Here is a 19,123-nt window from a genome sequence, read left to right as displayed (position 1 = left end):
ATCATGGTTTCACTTAACATAACACGGCTAACAGCTCACCTTGCCAATCTGTGTGTGTGCGTGTGTGTAAATGAGTGTTTACCCTTTTGCCATGCAGCGTGCAATTAAGGCACAATTTGACGCCGTTGCAGCGCACGCACGCACGCAGGTTTCAAGTTTGTTGCCTGAGTCTTTTGTTTTTATGTAAGCGCCCAGCCGTTTATTTTTGGCCAAATGCAAGAAGCCTAGCAAAAATCGCACATGGCGTGCTCGTCTGTGCTATTATTATTATTAATATTTTTTTTAAATGTTTATTCGATTTATTTTTACGTATTTACAAAAATTTTGGGGCAAGTCTTAACGTAAAATTCACGTTTGTTTTGCGTTGATTTTATGTTGATTTTTCCATTTATTTTCGCTGTGCAACGCTCAACTTGAGGTCGCCGTCGGTTGCGTCTCGTTGCTGGGTGCCTGCAGCTTTTCGAGCAGCTTCTTCAGCTTGTTGTGCTTCTTCAGATAGGCGCTCTTCTCATGTGCCAGCTTGTAATTGGCAAATGTTGCAGCCGTTGTAGCTGCTGCTGCTGCTGCTGTTGTTGTCGTTGTCGTTGTTGTGGGCTGTTGCGTTGTGGTCGTTGTTGTTGTTGTTGTTGTTGAATTAAATGCAGTCAGCTCTGCTGGGCTGCCGCTGCTGCTGCCGCTGGGCGCTGCCGTCGTGGAGGAGCTTAGTGTGTCTAGCGGCAACTCGGTGTGCGCCTCCTGCTCTGGCGCTTGCCAGTCCAGCGCCTTCTCCTCCACCGGCAGCAGCTGCAACTGCAAAGAGATGATGCATGTGATTATGACATGGACATGGACATGAACGTGGGGACATGGTACATGAGCATGAAAGCAAATGCGATTGCGATTGCGACTGTTGGCGAGTGGCGAGTAGTGGTGGCGACTGTTGGGTGGGTGGTGGGTTGTTGTCTGTCTATCCGTGTGTGTGAGTGTGTGTGTATGTGTGTGTCTCTCTCCGTCTGTCTTTATGCATGGGTGTGGGTGTACACAGTACAGGCGATTGTGCAAAAGCATTTATAAAAGTGTCAAAAGCGTTTAGTTGTTGTTGTTGTTGTTGCAGTTTGCAGTATTTGTTTTTGTTGTATGTTGTTTTGTTGTTTTTGGCTTTAATTTGTTGTTGTACACGCAATTTACAAAGCGACAGACGTCTCCTTATAGGTAGGCAGTATCAGTAGCGCAGATAACGCTTGCGATTATCATATTGTCTTACATAGTTCCATGGCGCATATTTTGCCTTCTCGTAGGCCTTGTATTTCTTGGTCTTCGCATTGTATTTGCCCTGCAGCTTGCTGGGCACAATGGCGGTGTATTTGATGCCCACGCCGGGCACATACTGGGCCGCCAGCGCGGGCACGCTCACAGTGCCCGTGGCTCCTGCATTACTGTATTGCGGATTCACCAGCTGTTGGCCATAGTTGTACTTGGGCGGCAGATTGTTGTAGTTGGCCGGCGCATAGGGGCCAGCGGGTATGATCCAAGTGCGCGGGCGAGACGGAGGCGGCAGCACATAACTAGAGAAAAACCATTTAAAGGTGAAATTAAACATGACTCGAAAACTCCAGCTGGCACATACACATAGGGCTTGGGGTTGGGCACATCGTTGCTTTGATCCTCCCAAACAGGTGCCGGCTCGCGGTATGGCTGCTGTGGGGGCGTGGGCGTCGTTCGTGGCGGCGGCGGCACAATTGGGCCCGTATTGGTGCCCCAATCCACGCGTATCGCTTGGCAGTACGCAGCGAGGCAGATGACTAGCAGCAGGCAAAGGGAGGGCTGCAAGAAATAGAAAGAGAAATAGTTGGAGGCATAAAGTGAATGGATGTGGCAACAATTTGTCAATCGTAATGGATTGCAGTGATTGCTTCGATTAGGCATTGCCTTGAAAAGCAATCGCCCCCAATAACACGTATGTAGAACAAGTTGTGTACAAATTTACTTGATGCTGCTGCCTGGCTGCCACAGTCTCATAGAGACTGACTCACTTTGCCTTAAAGTTTATGCAATTGCAACATTATTTAACATTGCAAAATCCAATTCGTAATCGAATTCGTATTTAACGCTCTGCTGCCAATTAAATGCGCTTTATATAGTTAGATGCCACCAAATATCAAATTAACCAACATATTTTTGCTCTTGAACCCGATAATCATTTTATAATTACGCGTCTTGCAACAATGTCAAGTGTAAAAAAATAACAAAAACAAAAAAATACTTATTAATAGCCGGCACAAATTGTTGTAAGCTTTGTGTCATTGTTTGTTTGTTGTTACTATTGTTGTTGTTATGTGAAAATTTCTCAACATACTAACACAATTTTAGGCATATTTTGTAGAAATTTATATGTTGAAAAGTTCAAAGTCATTGTCTCCAATTTGGTCTATGATTTATTTGTGTTGATAAATATTTCTGCCCATATATGGTCGGTGTTTGCTTTATTAATTGAATTGGTTTGTTAGATAATTGATTTATGTTGATTAATTGGGTTGCATTCATGCCTTCTAGAGGCGCGAGTCTTTTCATTGTCCAACATTTTTTTTATTTTTATGAATTCATTTTATTACTATGTATATAAAATATGCGAGCTAAGCTTGTGACCATTTAGTATTTATTTATGCATTATGAACATTGTCACCGGTTTTCAAGTGTTTTTGCGGCTAATGATCAATTACGACCCATTAAACATGGAAATGAGCTTTCAAACGCAGCAAAAATGCTGCAAAAACAAGAATAAAAAAATATACGGAATGGCTAACTTCGGCACGCCAAAGAATATATACACTTATATGGCTAGAAGTGCTGTTAGATACAGTTTTTTGATATGTTAGGAATAAATTGGATTTTTAGCTTGATTCTTAACATAGAACTATATGCTATAACAAGCCAATGCATATGAGACCATTTATGCCTATTTCTACATTTACATCGAGAATATATATACATCAACTAAGCGTTACACATTTCCTGATAAAAGTTAAATACTCATTACAAGTGCATAAAAAGCAAGCACAATGAGCTTAAAGGTGCTAAACCTTAATCAAAGAGGATTCAGCAAAAGGTGTCGCATGGAAACGGGTCGCAGACTTTACATTATGATTTTCTCGGTCTTAACGTGGCCAACTCAGACAACAACGACGACGCTCTCCTTGGCCAAATTTGCCTGTTGCCAATTTGTCAATCGGCGGCGCTTTTGACAATATGCACAAAAAGATATCGATACCAAAGTGATTTATCGATGCCACCTGCAGCATATGCCCATGCATCGCGGTATCGTTTGCTCTGCATGTGCATATGCATGTGCATGTGCATGCGCATGTGCATGTGCATGTGCACATGTGCGTGTATCTGTGTGCGTATGTGTGTGTGAGTGGGTGAGTGACTGCTCCTCTTTTTTTTATTTTGCTGTTTTTGTTGCTCGCTTCGTCGCGAAGATGAGAATTGGGTTTTGCTGCTTGCAAATTGAATATGTCTACTTGAACAATTGCCATGCATATTTTAACATATGTATGCTGTGCTCGTATATATATTTATGACTGTAAGTCACAATAAATAAAGTTGGCAAGTCTGGCAAGTCGTGTAACCGTTGCATTTCAATATTGCAAATCGATTCTTTTCATGTTGGCTTGGCCAAGAAACCGCTTTTTACTGATCCTATAAATCAGTTAATTAGCAAATAATCGGTTAGGGTATATCTACATATGTTATGTGTTTTTTTTTGTTGCTTGCAATATTTATATTATTTTGCTGAATGCACAAGGTAACAATAAAAAAAATAATAACAATTAACAATTGCAATTTCAGGCATGTCGACATTGTGTTGTGCATAGTAAACAGGAATTTGTGTATTCAGGTACTGTGATCGATTAGCCAAATTCGCAGCGCAAGATATGCAAGTAATGTCTGTCTTGGAGTCTCTTTTTTTATGGCTCGGTTCATTACCTACTGATTTAATGAGCGGCGAGGGGCTCCATTAAATTGGGAAATCTTAGATAAAGTTCAGTTTATTTGGAAGCTGTGTTTGGTGATGTTGTAATTCAGACTAAGTTGTAAAAAAACGCCTGAAAAAAATAAAGATCATATCAGTCAGGCAGGCACTTTAATTATTTCAGCTGCATATCAAATTCGTGCATTCAAATAATACAGTCGATCCTATAATTCAATAATGAGATCAAAGCAAACAGTCGAAGACCCCCTCGATGAGGTAATTGAATGGCGCAGTTGCCAGCGCTGGGCGGCTCAGGTTTGTCAAGACTTGTTGTTAAGTAGCATGACGGCATCAAAAATGTTGCATAACAATGGGGCCACTCAATGGTGATCAGAGCTTTGGCTTGTCTAGGCTTTTGTCACTTCCGAGACATAATGACAATGGCCTTGAACTTGAAATTCACTTAGCGTCAAAGATAAGTACACTCAACAAAAATAATAATACCAATTTCAAATGTATTTCCATTTGCATTTCAAAGTGCTGCTGCGATAATGTGCTGCCAATAACGTTTAAGGATAGGATGCAAAGAGGAATTGGAAATAAAAGTGTGTCTCCCTCTGTCTTACCCTCTTTCTCTCTCTATCTCTCTCTCTCTCTCTCTCTCTCTCTCTTTGTCTGACTCTGCGAAAGCCTGAGCTCTTGTGTTCATTAAATATTTTGCTGTCTTTGTAGTTTTATACAGGTAATTTCTGAATATATTTTTTGCGGAGCTGTTCTTCAATTTGAATAAATTTTTTCCAGTGTTTAGACTTATCTGAACCTTCGCATAGTTTTCTTTGCCAACTCTCACGGCTTTCGCATTTATCTTGTTAATTAAAGTGCGAGCGCACACAATGGGCTCGGTTCGGACTTATGGGATTAACGGCTGGGAGCTGTGCGTGATTTGGCGGCATACTCAAAGTTCCAGAATTACGCCGCAATGTATGGTAGATATTTTTAAGTACCGGCCCGGTTGAATGAACTGCGATTTCGTGCACATGTGAAAAGGTGGAGCACCTCTGGGTCGCATTAATTGGACGGCACTCCTTCTTTGATATCGGGCCTGCGTCTCCGATGCCGCCTCCTTCGGCGTCTCTTTGGCGTAATGAGCAGGAAGGCGCTGAGCAGATCCGGCGATTAAGGCAGCTGGGGGCGGGTTCAATTCTAACCACAAGAGCCGACAATAGCCCACTAATTAAAAACAATCAATAACAAATGCTGCGAGTACACGTAGCCGCAGTGCGCGCATTACGCGGCATTATCATTATCTTTGATTAACGCAGTTTAGCACGAAAATAATCATTTATTATCAAACGGCTTGGCCGGCATTCCGTTTGCGCTTACCACAGTTTCTCAGCTAACTCAGCTGCAAATTAAGTGCTTAGTCAAAGAAACCAAGTAAAAAAGAAAAACTATAGAGAGAGAAAAAAACCGAAAAATATTTTTGCGAAATTTTGTGCAGCCAAAAACCGTTTAAGTACTATTGCAGTTTTTGGGTCAAGCTTAGATTTAATTTAATGTGGCCAGAGCAAAGTGTGCAAGGCGGGGGCGCCTGGGAGGCTGCCCGGTGTGGTCCACCAGCAGACGGGGGCAATCTTTTATCTGGCATCGAGTCCAACACCATAGCAAACCGTTATGAGCATTGTCTTTTATTACACAACTACAAAAGCATTATCAACAGAAAATAAATATAAAAAATAATTCGGTGCCGGCATATTTAACGATTCGCTCAAATTGTAACACGATAATAAGTATGCCATAATCATTTTTTAAACGCCCTAATTGAAATCATTTATTTCTATCTATCATGAGGGCATTCGGCCAGACATGGCCTTATAAGTCAGCTTTAGTCAGCTGCTGGTATTTTGTTTTATAACATTTTTAGATCGTGGCTTTTGCAGCATGCGGGCTGGCTTAAATTGCACTTTACTCATTGATATGGAGACTTTATACATATATATATATTATTAGATATTGGGGATATTTGGGAGCATGACTAAACGCTGGTAATAAATATCATTTAGGCATAATCGGGTTTTGCAAGCGCACAATGCGGGCCACCGTTGCATAATGATAAATGGAATAAATGAATATTTGAAACTGGCTCATGAATTATCTCAAATGTGGGTGATGAAACTGAGTCAAAGGTATAAATATCAAAGATCAACAATAGTTAGCAATGAAAGTCGAAAGGTGCATTATTGTGGTTATGAATAAAAAAAGGACCATTAATCAAATAACTTTCAACATGAGATCTGTCTCGAAACAATTAAATTCGTAATGAGCCGCCAAATTTCATTTCTTTAGGCCATTAAATGATATTTCATTCAACTCTTATTGTTCAATGATATTTGATATTTGATTTATTGCTTAGAGTATTTGTATACTCATTTACATTGGGAATTATGCATTTGTTATGAAGCAAGTATGATGAACGTTTAATATCGGGGATTAAAACTACTGCAGAGAACAGAAAATTCAGATGTCTTGTCAAGAGACTCTGAAAAAGAAGTGCACATAACATTTGATCCATAAGACTTTTCCTTTTAAGAGTTAGAGGTAACAATCCATAAAAAAAATCAATTTATATTTATTTCTGATAGAAAAGGGCCAAATAAATATAAAAATAATTAAATATAATTCAAGACCTTAAGCCAGACAAGACCAAAAAAATAAAAAGAAAAATATTTACCCAATTTCCAATAACTATTCACGCTAATATAATAAAAGATATATAAATACTTAATTGAAAGTAAGAGAAACTACAAATAATTATCCTAAATGCCTTTTAAAATCTAAAAACTATCTCATCAACATACTTAAAAATATCTTTCTGCTCAAGATTCTAGATAATACGTGCCAGAGCGCTCGGGTAGAATTGTAATATTTATGAACATTAAAAGATGAATCAATAAATAAAATGAAAACACAAGAAAACTAGAATCCAAAGCGAGCCAAGGACAAAATTGAAAATATAAAATATCGCACCAAATCCCAAAAACTACAAGTTCAAAGTATGTAAATACTTATTTTAAAGTAAAATTAACTAAAAATAATTATACCAGAAACATTATTTCATAAGCTCTGCCTAGTCATGCCCATTATTAAGCAAAACTTCTTGTGATACAGCATAAGTTGGGGATTACAATGAAAATTCAAGCAGGAAATGTCAGCTTACATGCGAGATTGTTGCTTGTACATTCATAGTTACATATTTTATGAGTATATATTTGCAAGACAACTTTATCTAAAGGTGGGTGCGCTATGAATGTGTCAAAATTGAAATATTAGTCATAAATTTAGCATACAACCTGGTAACCTTACAGTACATAGTCATTAAATTTACATCTTAATCGCTTTTTCGCGCAATAGCAACTAACATATCAAACAGTTGAATCGGCAAAGAGCAGCTCAAAGAAGACATCCGGCAGATCACTGAATGGTCAGACAGATGGACACATGGACAGACGGACGTGTTCTTCAGGCCCAGCTGACTCGCTGACTGACTGTCTTGCTGTTCGCCCGTCTGTCTGTCAGTCTGTCTATCTGTCTGTCTGGCTGACCTTCAGTTAACGCTTGAAGCGAAGCTGACGCTTACTTTAACCACCGCCACGAGAATCCCACACACACATACACATCCATAAATAAAGGGCTTATGGCAGCAACAAAATGACTTCATCTGCCAGGCAAACAGTCGAAGCGTGTCTGGTAATTAGTTGCTGCATTACAACGTCGCGGTTAATGTGGCTAATTTGCATATAAAATACAACAACAACCACGACAACGACAACAAATACACACTGACTATCATGGCTAACCATTGACCTGGCCTAGCCCCCCCACTCAGACAGTTGAAAGTCTTGGCTGCACCAACTGCTGACTGCTTCTTCTCCTCTGCTTCTTCTTCTTGCTGGTCGTCATCCTCCAGTCAGTGGAGAAGTTCAAGGCTGGGCAAATTGTCGCTCACTGCATTCAATTCATCCATCAATTAGCGCAGCGTGCTCCAACGACCTTGTGGCCAGAACAAATCAACAAACAAACAACAACATGACACATCGCCCCCACAGCTCCGTCTGTCCGCCCGCCCGTCCGTCTGTCCGTCAAAGCTGGCGTTAAATTTTGACATGGCTTTTTAACACCAAACTATTTTTTTTGATAGCTGCCGTAGTTTTTGGCAGTTAGTTACATTTTCCGCGGTTGCGCTCGTTTGTCACAGCTTAATGTTGGCCAATTTAAAAGAAGAAAAATCGAGAGAAAAAAAAAACAAAGAAAAACGAAAACTTGTTTCACGTTTTAACAGCTGAAACATTTGTTCAAACTATTTGGCATTAGATCGCCTATGGGCTTAGTCATTGATCGGTTTCTTATACCCTAGCTATTGAAAATGCCCAGAAAGGGGTTTAATCATTTTGTGCAAATGTATGTTAGTTGAGATGCAGAAGAAGCCTGATATAGTCAAGTCTGTCTATCTGTCTTCTGCATAAACAATTTGCTCTTATCTCTTTAAGATTTAAGACTAAGTAACCAAAAATAAAATTTAATTTAAAATGTATATTATATTATACTCAAGGTTTTCTCCATATTTTGGGTTTATTTATAATTATAAGGTAGATGTAACAATTTGGGATGAAGGTTCTTGTATAGATCGCGAATATTTTCAATTTTGCCACGCTACTATGTTCCCATCCCAATCTTAATTAAAAACATAGGAAAGAATCTTTGTCAATGCAAACATTTTGATGCCATATTTAAGCCGTGAAAATTATCGAAATTATCGGACCATAATTAAAGAAGTTATCTAACGTTGCATTTTTCAAATGGAGGAGGCAGAGAAAACATAAAGCTAAGAAAGGCTAGCTTAGTTTTCTATCTTCCATCCAAGCCGTAAACATCAGCTAACCCACCGTGCCAATACTTTGTATACTGCATATAAAAAAGAAAAAAAACAATAAATTCCAATATATTTTATGGTACAGGATATCTTCGAGTCTCTAACTATCGCCTAGAGCACTTCAACATTTTTAGATTTTGGCTTGGGTTTCGATTCGCTGCATTGCTCGCATTGTACAACACACAGTTCCATTCGGTGGCGGCTTCCTCGTCAGCTTTTGGCCAGCCCGAGCTATTAACCATATAATACAACAAGTCTCTTGCCTCTCGCGCCGACAAAACAACCTTGTGAGGCATTTGAGCGCACACGTTTTTGAATGTTGTTGCCTATGTACAATTGTTGTTGGTATTTGAAGTATTTTAGTGTTTTAGTGGATCACAAATTATGAAGATGACGACGACGATGCTGATGGTGTCGATGTCGTGCATTGCACACTACAGAAGATGCTTGACTTATGATAGTTGATTGGCGTGAATTTGGATTTGGTCGCGTTTAGTGAATGTACCAGCTGTCGAGGGATATTGAGCTTTCTAAAAACTAAATTTAGAATGTCTGACTAAAAATAATGTTTTCAGCCAACTCATCTTTTCAGTGGATATGGCAAAAAAGTCAGCGAATTTCACTTTATTCAACAATGTTGCCCGCCTTCCAGGCCAGACCAGACAAATCAAACAATTTAAATTCTTCAGCGAATAGCTTGATTAATTGCCAGCATGTTCCCAGGCACAGCTGCGTATTCGCCTAACAAAAGAATACTAAATACAATTTATAAATATTTGAGAAAAGCAACAACAACAAATTTGTGATGCCCAAAAATGATTTGCGATGCCAAAAGTCAAACCCAAGCTCGATACGTGGGAGTCAATCAGCCAAAAAAAATAATAATAAGCGAAATTTAAACAAAAATAATGCAAAAAAAAAAAAATAAAAATAAGCTAATAAATAAATAGACATCATGTTGATTTCAATTACGTTGGCAAAATAAATAAATACATTTTTTTTTTGGCAAGCCCGCGCAATGGGGTTAATGAAATGGCAAATATCCATGGAATACACAGACAGCTCAATGCCTGCTGTTGCCGCTGCTGCTGCTGCTGCTGCTGCTTCAGGTGTGACTAGTTCTTTATGTGTGCATGTATGTGGCCAGTTGTGTGTAAGCTTGACCTCTATGATGATTTCTTGAAACATGCAATTGCCGTGTCAAAAATTAATTAAAAGCAATTAAGCTTAAGTCTTCTGTTAAGCGACTCAAGATTCCAACCAGCATCATCGGGCAATAATATAAAATAAATTTCAACATTTCGTTTGCTGTTTAATGCGGCTGCAGGTCTGATTGGTCAGCTTGATATCAGCACGGCTCATTGAATTTGTGGCATTTGGGGGCGTAACCGTTGTTTCGCAAAAAAAAAAAAATCACAAAAAAGAAAAACCTTCAAAACATAATAACTTGCATTTTGAGTAGGGCACTCGCTGCGTCTTTTGTTGCTGTGGCTATTGCTGTGGCTCAGAGGCTAACTGGGCGCTAATCATAAATCTGCAACGCAACTGCAACAACAACAACAACAAGCAAAACAACTGCTAATCAACGGTTACAGACCTAAAAGTTAATGCCTGTCAGGCACTTAGCTGTTTGAACTTTTCGACGTCTGTCTGGAATTTGTGTTGTGAAAATGTAAAAATAAATAAATAAATCGAACTGCTTTCGGCTCCATACTTCATACTATATAACAATGGGCCCAGTGCAGCGTTTGTGTAGCGCAGTGTAGTTTGCTGCAGCTCTGCCCTGCTGGCCAAGAGGTCAATGTGCTACCGTTACCGGCCAACCAAATTGGCCGCCCATTCAAATGCTGCATTTGATTTCTTGAGTGTACTATTGATTCCAGCTGTGGGTCACAGCAAAACAAACAAGCCGAGCTGATAATTTGCATAATTTGCGTTTGCATAAAATATGCATTTTAAGCGGATTTGTAAACGATTCACTTAACAATTTGTATAATTTGATATGCACACTATTTGAATTGCAGCCCAAACAAGATGTCTCTCAAAATCGAAGCATTTCATATCATAAAAATTAATAATCACATCACATTAGAGGCCCTAGAGGAATACGCATAACAATGAAAATGTTAATGATAATGGGTATTGTTTTTCATTTCCCATCATTTAATTGACTGACAAATTGTTTCCAATGCGGCAACAAAATGTTTAATGGCATTTAGATAAGAGTGCGAAGCGTATCATCAATTAAATTCCATTTCAAAATCATGACAGATTAACTAACAGCTTACTTAATCTAATGAGATTATTTGAGGAAGTTATTTTCGTATTTCATTGCAAGTTTCATTATATAAATTGCCAAAAAAACAAAAAAAAAATCAGCATACAATATCATAAGAAAAAATAACATACAAAAGCCGAAACGTTAATTACTTAAATGATGTTGCACAAATATGGCTATGTATTTGTTTTTGTACATATTGTCAATTAATGACGCTGATTTCACCAAGAGCACACAAAACACGTTTCCGGTGCGCATCTGCAAAAGGCGCAAAACAAAAGACTTGAGACACAAACCCAGCGACATGCACGAAAGCTGTGTGAGCTGTCAATAAATCGGCAGAAGCTTCTGACAAACAACGGTAAATACAATATCTAGACACAAGAATATTACAAACAATAGCCACAACAACAACAACAACAACAGCAAAACAATTGTAGGTCATTGCCTTTTGTCAATTGTTTTTTTTTTTGTGCGAGCGAAAAACAAAACAATATGAAAACAAATTTCGAAAAACAATTAACCAAAGCCTGCGCTAAGTTCGCTTCTAATAAGCTAAGTACAGCTCAGATTTGATGTTAATTAAATTGCGTAAATATGTCGTCGCCGCAACTCATCCCAAGTTTATGGCTATTCTCGTATTCTAAGGCATTGTTAAATCTGATTCGTGGCTGCCTTCTCATCATGATTTACAGTCGAGACGTGTGTGTGCGCCTTTTTTTTTTGTGGCTACGTTTGCTGATTAAATCAGATCGTGCGGCTGTGCAGCTTAATAAATATTATAATTTCGAATAAAAGTGTGAGAAATTGTTTGTTTTATATGTGTGCTTACAAAATATACACATATGTGCTGTACTCAAAAAAACAACAAAAAAAAAACCACAAAATTTGCTCTCAAATCAAGTACAAAGTTTGACAATACAATATTTATTCTAATTCCTAAATATTCCAATTACAAGAGTGAGAACTTAATCTGAGAAATGACGAAGGACGTTTCGGCCCATTTCAGGCATAGAAAATCTTTCTCTTATAATCAAAATACAAGATTGAGGCTTGGAACTCAAACTGAGAAATGAGAAAAAATTTCCAAGGCTATTTTCAGGCATGCAAAATCGTTAAATAAGTATTTATTACTTAATCCAAGCTTTGTTTTTTTAATTTGCTCAATTTTAAACTCAAGCATGATTCACATTTAATTTAAGAAGAGTCAACAACAAAATTGACATGTAATTTTTGACACAAAACGTTATGCATACAATTCCGTTCGCACCACGTCTTTTTGCTAAGTGTATTTGTATTTGCTGGCATCCAGTTTGCACCGGACTTGCAGTCAATGAGTCGAAAGATCGCAGCACATTCCAGAACATTAATCATATGGATCTTTATTTATAAACTTTTGATTAGCAGCAACAAAATGCCTTTCGGCTTCTTTGTAGGCAATGTAATTGAATTATTTCCTTTTCATTTCAAACTCAAAGTATTTCTTATTTTATTATTAATCACTTTTGTTGACTATCAATAAAAAGGTTAAGGTAATAAATAAATTCATTCATTGCTGTACTCACCATTTTTGTAATTTAAAACTTTTAATGAAATTTAAAACTTCCAAGCCGTTCAGCTGTAAATATTTGAAATGAATTGTTTTTTCTTTATTTGTTATTTAATATTTAATTGTTATGATTGTACGCATAATGTGAACATATGTGTATCTCAATATTTTAATTCATTCGTGTCGCTTTTGAGGGTCGCTGTCGTTGCAATTATTTTGGCATTTGATTTAAAAATTTATAAGTTTTACACACACACACACACACAGTCGCATTCTAATGCACATGTAATTGTTTGTGCTGCTGTCCTCTATTTTAGATGTTTATAATGATTGTTATTAGTTTGTAGTCGAGTTTCGCACTGCACACAGCTGCTGACAGAGTTGGTTATGAAAACATTTTCCATTGACAGAGACAGAGAGAGAGAGAGAGAGAGGGAGAGACTACGAGTTCGACTTGGAGTCGGTACGGCAAGTCTCTGGCCTGGTCGTCCGGTAATTGTAGACGCGCGGCATTGTTCGCATATTGAATGACGATGACGCGTGCAGAGCGCTCAATGCGACAAATATCAAATCAGATTTGAAGCAATATCAAATGAACCGTCCGCTCCTTATGCAATCAGCATTTGGCCCGCCTGCCCTGGACGGGACTGGACCCTAGTGTCACAGTGAATGTCGTCGTCGGAATTGATCAGATTGCTCCGATTGTTTGCATTGGTGACGCTGACAATTTGCAGTCTCAATTGCGGGCACTCGTAAATAGATCTGTGCCGAAATGACAGCTGATAATAAAACCCCCGTTCGTATGCTTTCAAACTGACCTAGTCAAACATTTATTTTGTTGTTGTTGTTGTTGTTGTTGTTCGCCTCACAGTCGACGTCCGCGTCGGCGGCGGCGTCGGCGTCGGCGTCGTCGCTGCTGCGCTGCCGCGATCTGACGCGCATGCGTAAATAACAATTTAAATGACAATTTTTTCTGCGCTTGCTTTTAAATTTAAAAGTGCGAGTAATTTTAAATTGGTTTGGATTTAGTTTCTTTTTTTTTTTTGTCTTTCAGTGTCGCAAATGCAGCCAAATGTGCGCGCATGCCACGCATTTTAAGTTCAGTCCCGGTCTCAGTCTTTGTCTCTGTCTCTCTGTCATTTGGCATCGTAAATTTCCAAAAGTCTTTAAAGTCCAACAAAAAAAATCAGAAGAATTATTGTGTGCTGACCATGTGTAAATAGGTATGTCTCATGGTTGCAGCCCGAACGTGACTATGTATCAACTGCGGCCTGACCAATGCATACATATATTATCGCATGCGATTTTATAGGGGGCGCTCGATACGACTGAGAAACATCCCTGAGCCAAAACTTTATGGTCTAATAAAGTCTTGGCTTTAAGACGTGCGGCTAAGGTGTAAAGTAAGCCAAATGCAGTTGACCTTAAATGGGTATTGAGAACTTTACATATATATATATATACAAATATATTTAATTAGTTTAGCTCGAGAAACTAGTTTAGTTAAGATGAGTTGATGTTTTAATTATTTGTGTTAACTTGTTTTCAGCTGCACTGCAACAAGTACAAATAACTAGAACTAGAATTCGATTAGATTTGCATTCCAGTTCAACTCTTTATATAGACTCCTTTTATAATCACGTTTGGTCTATCTCTCGCTCTATCTCTCTCTCTCTCTCTCTCTCTCTCTCTCTCTCTCTCTCTCTCTCTCTCTCTCTCTCTCTCTAAATTGAATTCATTCACAAATAATAAATGAAAATTAGCCAGCTCTTAAGAAGTCTTAGTTATAATTTTAACGTACTCATAGCTAAGTGCCTGCAATTATCCACAAGTGTGAGCAAGTGTTTCCGGCTTATAAACAGCATAACCACAATATATCTGAGTGCGTGCCTATGCATCTAAAGGCCTTAAAAAAAAACCAACCCATTTCAATGTTGTTAGCTATTAAAAAAGGCGTTTAATTTCGTGTTATTATGCACATGATATGAGTTTTGTGTATATTTTTCTCTCATTTTTTCAATTAACTAAAATGTTCCCTTCCTTTTTTTGAACCTAGATTGGCGAATTTTGATTTATGTGGCCTTAAAGCTGCAGCATTTACTAAAAATATTATTTGAACATTTTTTGTTTTGCTGTTTCAATTTTTCTTTTTTTTTTTGTAGATTTTCCGTTTAGACAAATGCTTTGTGCGTGCCACAAGAAACAGCGACAAAGACAGCGACAAGAACGCCTCCTTTTCAGGCTCGGGCTGGCTTTGATTTATTTGTATGCATAAATTTAACACGGCTCTGACAGCAGTTGAGTGTTTCTTTCTGTTTTTTGTGTGCGGCTTGGGCTGTGGCTGTAGCTGTGCCTGTCTGCCCACAGGCGATGCTGCATTGCTACACGCAAGTTCGTTGCCTAAGTCTTTTGTTTTGTTGCCAGGAATTTTTATTGCTTTTGGCTTTTTTGTTCAAATTGTACAACATTTATGCACTGCACTCGGTTAGAACAACACCATGTGTGTGTGTGTGTGTGTGTGTACGTTTGTCATAATTAACACCATGCGACTTGATAGTTATTTTTTCGTTTTGCAATTTGCATCATCAGTTGACACTGCACATACGTTTGCTGATATTTTTAGCTGTTGTGTGTTTGTTGCTGCTGCTGCTGCTGCTGAGTTATTGAATGTTTGTTGTTGTTGCTGGGCTGTTATTTTTGTATTTTTGTACCGAGGACAGCGCTTAAAGCGTGACAAAACACATTGGAGACACGGGCCACACTGAAAGCAGCAACTGTGGTAGCATCAGCATAAAGTCTCACTTCTCAGGTCTCCCGACTGCGACTGCGACGGCGACTGCGGCTGTTCATCAGCTGGTTTCAAAGACGAACACGAAGCACGAGCCGCTGCCGACGGCCCGTTCGGCTGCGTTTTTTCTTTATTATTACTATTTTTTTTGGTTTTGGTTTTTTGTTTTGGTTTTTCATTGTTGCCAAAGCGGGTTTTCCATATGTGCCTGTGCAAAATGTTGCTAGGGCAGCTTCCGGCTGGACATATTGCTGGGATTTTCGTGCGATTTGTTTCATTTGTACTTTTAATTATTATTATTATGCTCATTAGCATTTATGGAAGCGCACAGTGCACTGCGTATACATAAATCGTATTTACTTGTTTTTTGTATTAATTAATCAAGAATATATTTCAATTTGTAGCACGAGAATACACTCAGCTGTTGGCAAAGTTTCTACATTAAATATGTTAATGCTGGCTGCATTTAGGAACTTATTTATGAACCCGCCAAGCAGGATGCCAAATTGGCTGGCCAATGCTCCGCTTGCGATCAGTTATGTTTGTCGTATTGTCAACACGTGCATTCTTTAAATAGCCCTGACCTCTTTATGGGCCCAAAACGTTTTGGGCTGGCAAAAAAAAAAAGGCCTACCGCTTAGCTGTCGTTACGTGCGCGACATTGAAATTTGATATATAGGCTTATAGTCTGTATTTCTTTTCAGCACTTTACGCATTAACTGAAGGCTAACCAATTAAAAAGTTTGCCCTATTGTCAACGCCTCTGGAAACGATTCCTAGCACATCTTAAGTACAACGCATGATATCATCCAAGCCTGATCGGACAGCAAACCGAATTTAAATTGTATATTTGAGCAATTTTTGTTTGCGTACAAAGTGTTTCTATTAAATGTTATGAGTTTGCAAAAGAATTGTTGAATGCCTTTTGATGCGCTTCGCAAGATTTATGTTCAAATCGGATTTCCTCATTCAAAAAAAAAAACATTCGGAAACGATTCTTACCGCAAACATTAAGCCAGATATTGGTTTGTGTGTGTATGTGGTTCAGGTTCAGGGCACTTAAGATGCCATAATTAAAATGTAAATATAATTAAAAAGCCATATCAATCGGACGGACGATCGATTAGCATACACAAGTTTTTGCAATTATATGTATGTGTTTTTGTTCCAATAGTAAATCAACAGAAATGTCTGCTTAAAACGCTTTGGCTTGACAAGTTGATTTTATGGTGGGGCCAGCATGGACAAAACAGGTCTTACAAAAGATCTCTATCGCATTTATGGTCGTTTTATCGTTTTTTTACAGCACAGTTTTTGTTGTTGCTCGCATGTGCTTATGATTGATCTGATGATTTTGTGGGCCGTACAAGTGGCAGCTACCGCTAGCAGGCGATTTTTTTTTTTTTGCAGCTTAGAGAGTGTGGGAGAATTCTTCGAGACGAAATAATCTGATGGTAATTTTGTAAACTATCGAAAGTGACAGGCAGGCTAATTTATGTTATTTTCAGCATTTTAAGATTGGGCAAGGCTTCAGACAGCTGATCTTAATGCCACAGCAGCTCAAAGAATTGCAGCAAAAATAATATGGGATTTGTTGAGGATTTTTAGTCAAATGCTGCTGCCACATAATTTGAGGCTTATCATAGTATTTTAAGTTGGAATTAGAGAATAATGATGAATGATGAAAAACACTTAATTATCTTAATTTTATTTTCGTATTATCATTATAATTATTATAAAAATATATATGTTAATATCCCTAATAGACAGATATGTTGAGAGGCTTGAGTTTACCTTGGCATTGGCTAGCCTGCGGGCTGTCCTTAGAACTGAGATAACATATGCAAGTTGCAAGATCATTAACTATATGCTCTATATAGAATTACATCATGTTTTATGCATGAATCAATTGATTGCTACTACAGTTAGCATTGTTTAAGCCCACTTGTCATAACTTATAAGTCCAGTGCCACCCAGCGGAGGCTGTCAACTAGCACGGCCTACAGTTTTCAATACGGAGTGCCGTTTGTGTATATGCAAATCTATTGAGAATATTGATCTTGAACGCTTGACTGAATGCTACAGATCTGGAATAGATATGACCTGACAGCCAGAGCCAGATCGAGTAGATGGTAACTCGGAGAACATGCCGCGAATCAATAGTCGATTCACAGCCAATAACCTAACTCAATGTCTTGGAACACATTTTTAATGAGCGCACATTCATTTATCTTTATTAGTAATGGCAATTGGCCGACGATAAGAGACACTGAGACAGACAGTCGGACAGTCGGAGAGTCGGACAGAACGGACGTGCTATTCGAACAGCTGGAGCAGTTTACGAGCCATTTTGCAGACTCCGTTACGCTCATTTAAGTTATTAATTTATGTGGCATTTAATATATATAAATTTTCTGTTATTCCAAACACGATTTATATTATATTGTTGCACTTTGCACAATTCAATGCAATTTCTTGCAGTCATATATTAATAGAAAGAAGAAAAAAAACTTGCAATAAAGAAAATAAATTCTAATGCTGACAAAAAGCCAACCGGCTCGCTTAGAAAAGATGAAGTTTTAAGTTATTTAAGCGCATAAATTGATATGCTTGTAAGTGTCGGTTAAGCCGAGAGTGTTCTGTGTAGCGCCCAAAAAGTCGTCAGTCGACAGGCATTGAGCGTATCGGATTTGATTGAACTGTTAATTAATGATCGCCGGATTAGTTTCGAACAGCAGCAACAGCAGCAGCCGGAGCGGCAAATCCAAGCATGTGCGACAAGTACCCACAGATTGGATGCTGTACGCCCGCAGGCAGCAAATTAATCAACGCATAAGAAGTCTACGTAGAGAGAGAGAGACACGTAGGTGTCTAGAGATCTTGATTTGTATATCGCAGATAGGGAAGTACACAGTACAATATGTTTTACACAAGCAACAATGCTGCAATATCGAAAGGAGTTTGTCAACTTTAAATTCTAGACACAGTGCAGTGCAGGCCAACAAGTGCAGCCAGAACGAAAACAAAACTCCATTAAAGTTCAAGGTGCCGTAACGAAGGGACACACTGCATAACCGGCTTAAGCCAATTCTCGAAAGGAGTTTGAAAGTAAACGCAAGCCAGAAGGTTCTTTGTATGATCTTGAACATTGGATTCCTGGCTGTCACCTCAAGATTTGCCAGACTTTAAGCTTAAGTAAAAGTAAAAGCAAAAGTATCTTCGGGCTATTCAAAATAATATAAACTAGCCTGATATGACAGATTTACAAAATATTTACACAGTTCATGTTTTTCAGCAACAACTCGCTTTCCGGACAAATATTATTATTGGAGGTATATTATATAGAATTTCGATATTGTTAAGATATGGTTGATTTGTTAAAAGCATAGTAGAATCTGTAAATGAGTAAGATGCGAATTCCTTGAAAATAAAAACAGATTTTTAACACCAACAATAATTCGTTTGCCAAGCTTTCTTATAGATGTATAAGATATAGAAGTCTGATTCTGATAAGATAAAAAGTCTTCAATGTTAGGATAGGTCAAGAACAAAAAGTTAATCTTTCAAGAAGTTGACAACAAAAAGTTTCATAAAAAGTTTGGGTCAACTTTGGAAAGAAGATGGAA

At 38.3% G+C, this 19,123-nt stretch overlaps 1 protein-coding gene across 1 annotated transcript; it reads right to left on the bottom strand.

Moving 5' to 3' along the window:
• Positions 1–303: 303 nt before the first annotated feature.
• Positions 304–12,761, bottom strand: LOC115767133 (uncharacterized protein YGR130C). The gene is made up of 4 exons (XM_030711295.1): positions 12,726–12,761; positions 1,607–1,803; positions 1,244–1,544; positions 304–789 (listed from the first exon to the last, which is right to left on the bottom strand). Exons 1-4 carry the CDS (start codon positions 12,726–12,728, stop codon positions 409–411), a joined length of 882 nt encoding a protein of 293 aa, XP_030567155.1. The 5' UTR covers positions 12,729–12,761; the 3' UTR covers positions 304–408.
• Between the last annotated feature and the right edge of the window lie 6,362 nt (positions 12,762–19,123).

Source organism: Drosophila novamexicana, unplaced genomic scaffold (genome assembly GCF_003285875.2).
Source record: "Drosophila novamexicana strain 15010-1031.04,08,12 unplaced genomic scaffold, DnovRS2.1 tig00001340-arrow-arrow-pilon, whole genome shotgun sequence".
In the NCBI taxonomy this organism is placed as follows: Eukaryota; Metazoa; Arthropoda; class Insecta; order Diptera; family Drosophilidae; genus Drosophila; species Drosophila novamexicana.
This window is presented reverse-complemented; position numbering and strand designations above follow the sequence as displayed.

Coding starts and splice junctions, on each gene's coding strand:
- LOC115767133 (XM_030711295.1), bottom strand. Junction 1,545..1,606: donor CCCAACCCCAAGCCCTATGT/GTATGTGCCAGC, acceptor GTTTTTCTCTAG/TTATGTGCTGCCGCCTCCGT. Junction 790..1,243: donor AATATGCGCCATGGAACTAT/GTAAGACAATAT, acceptor ATCTCTTTGCAG/TTGCAGCTGCTGCCGGTGGA.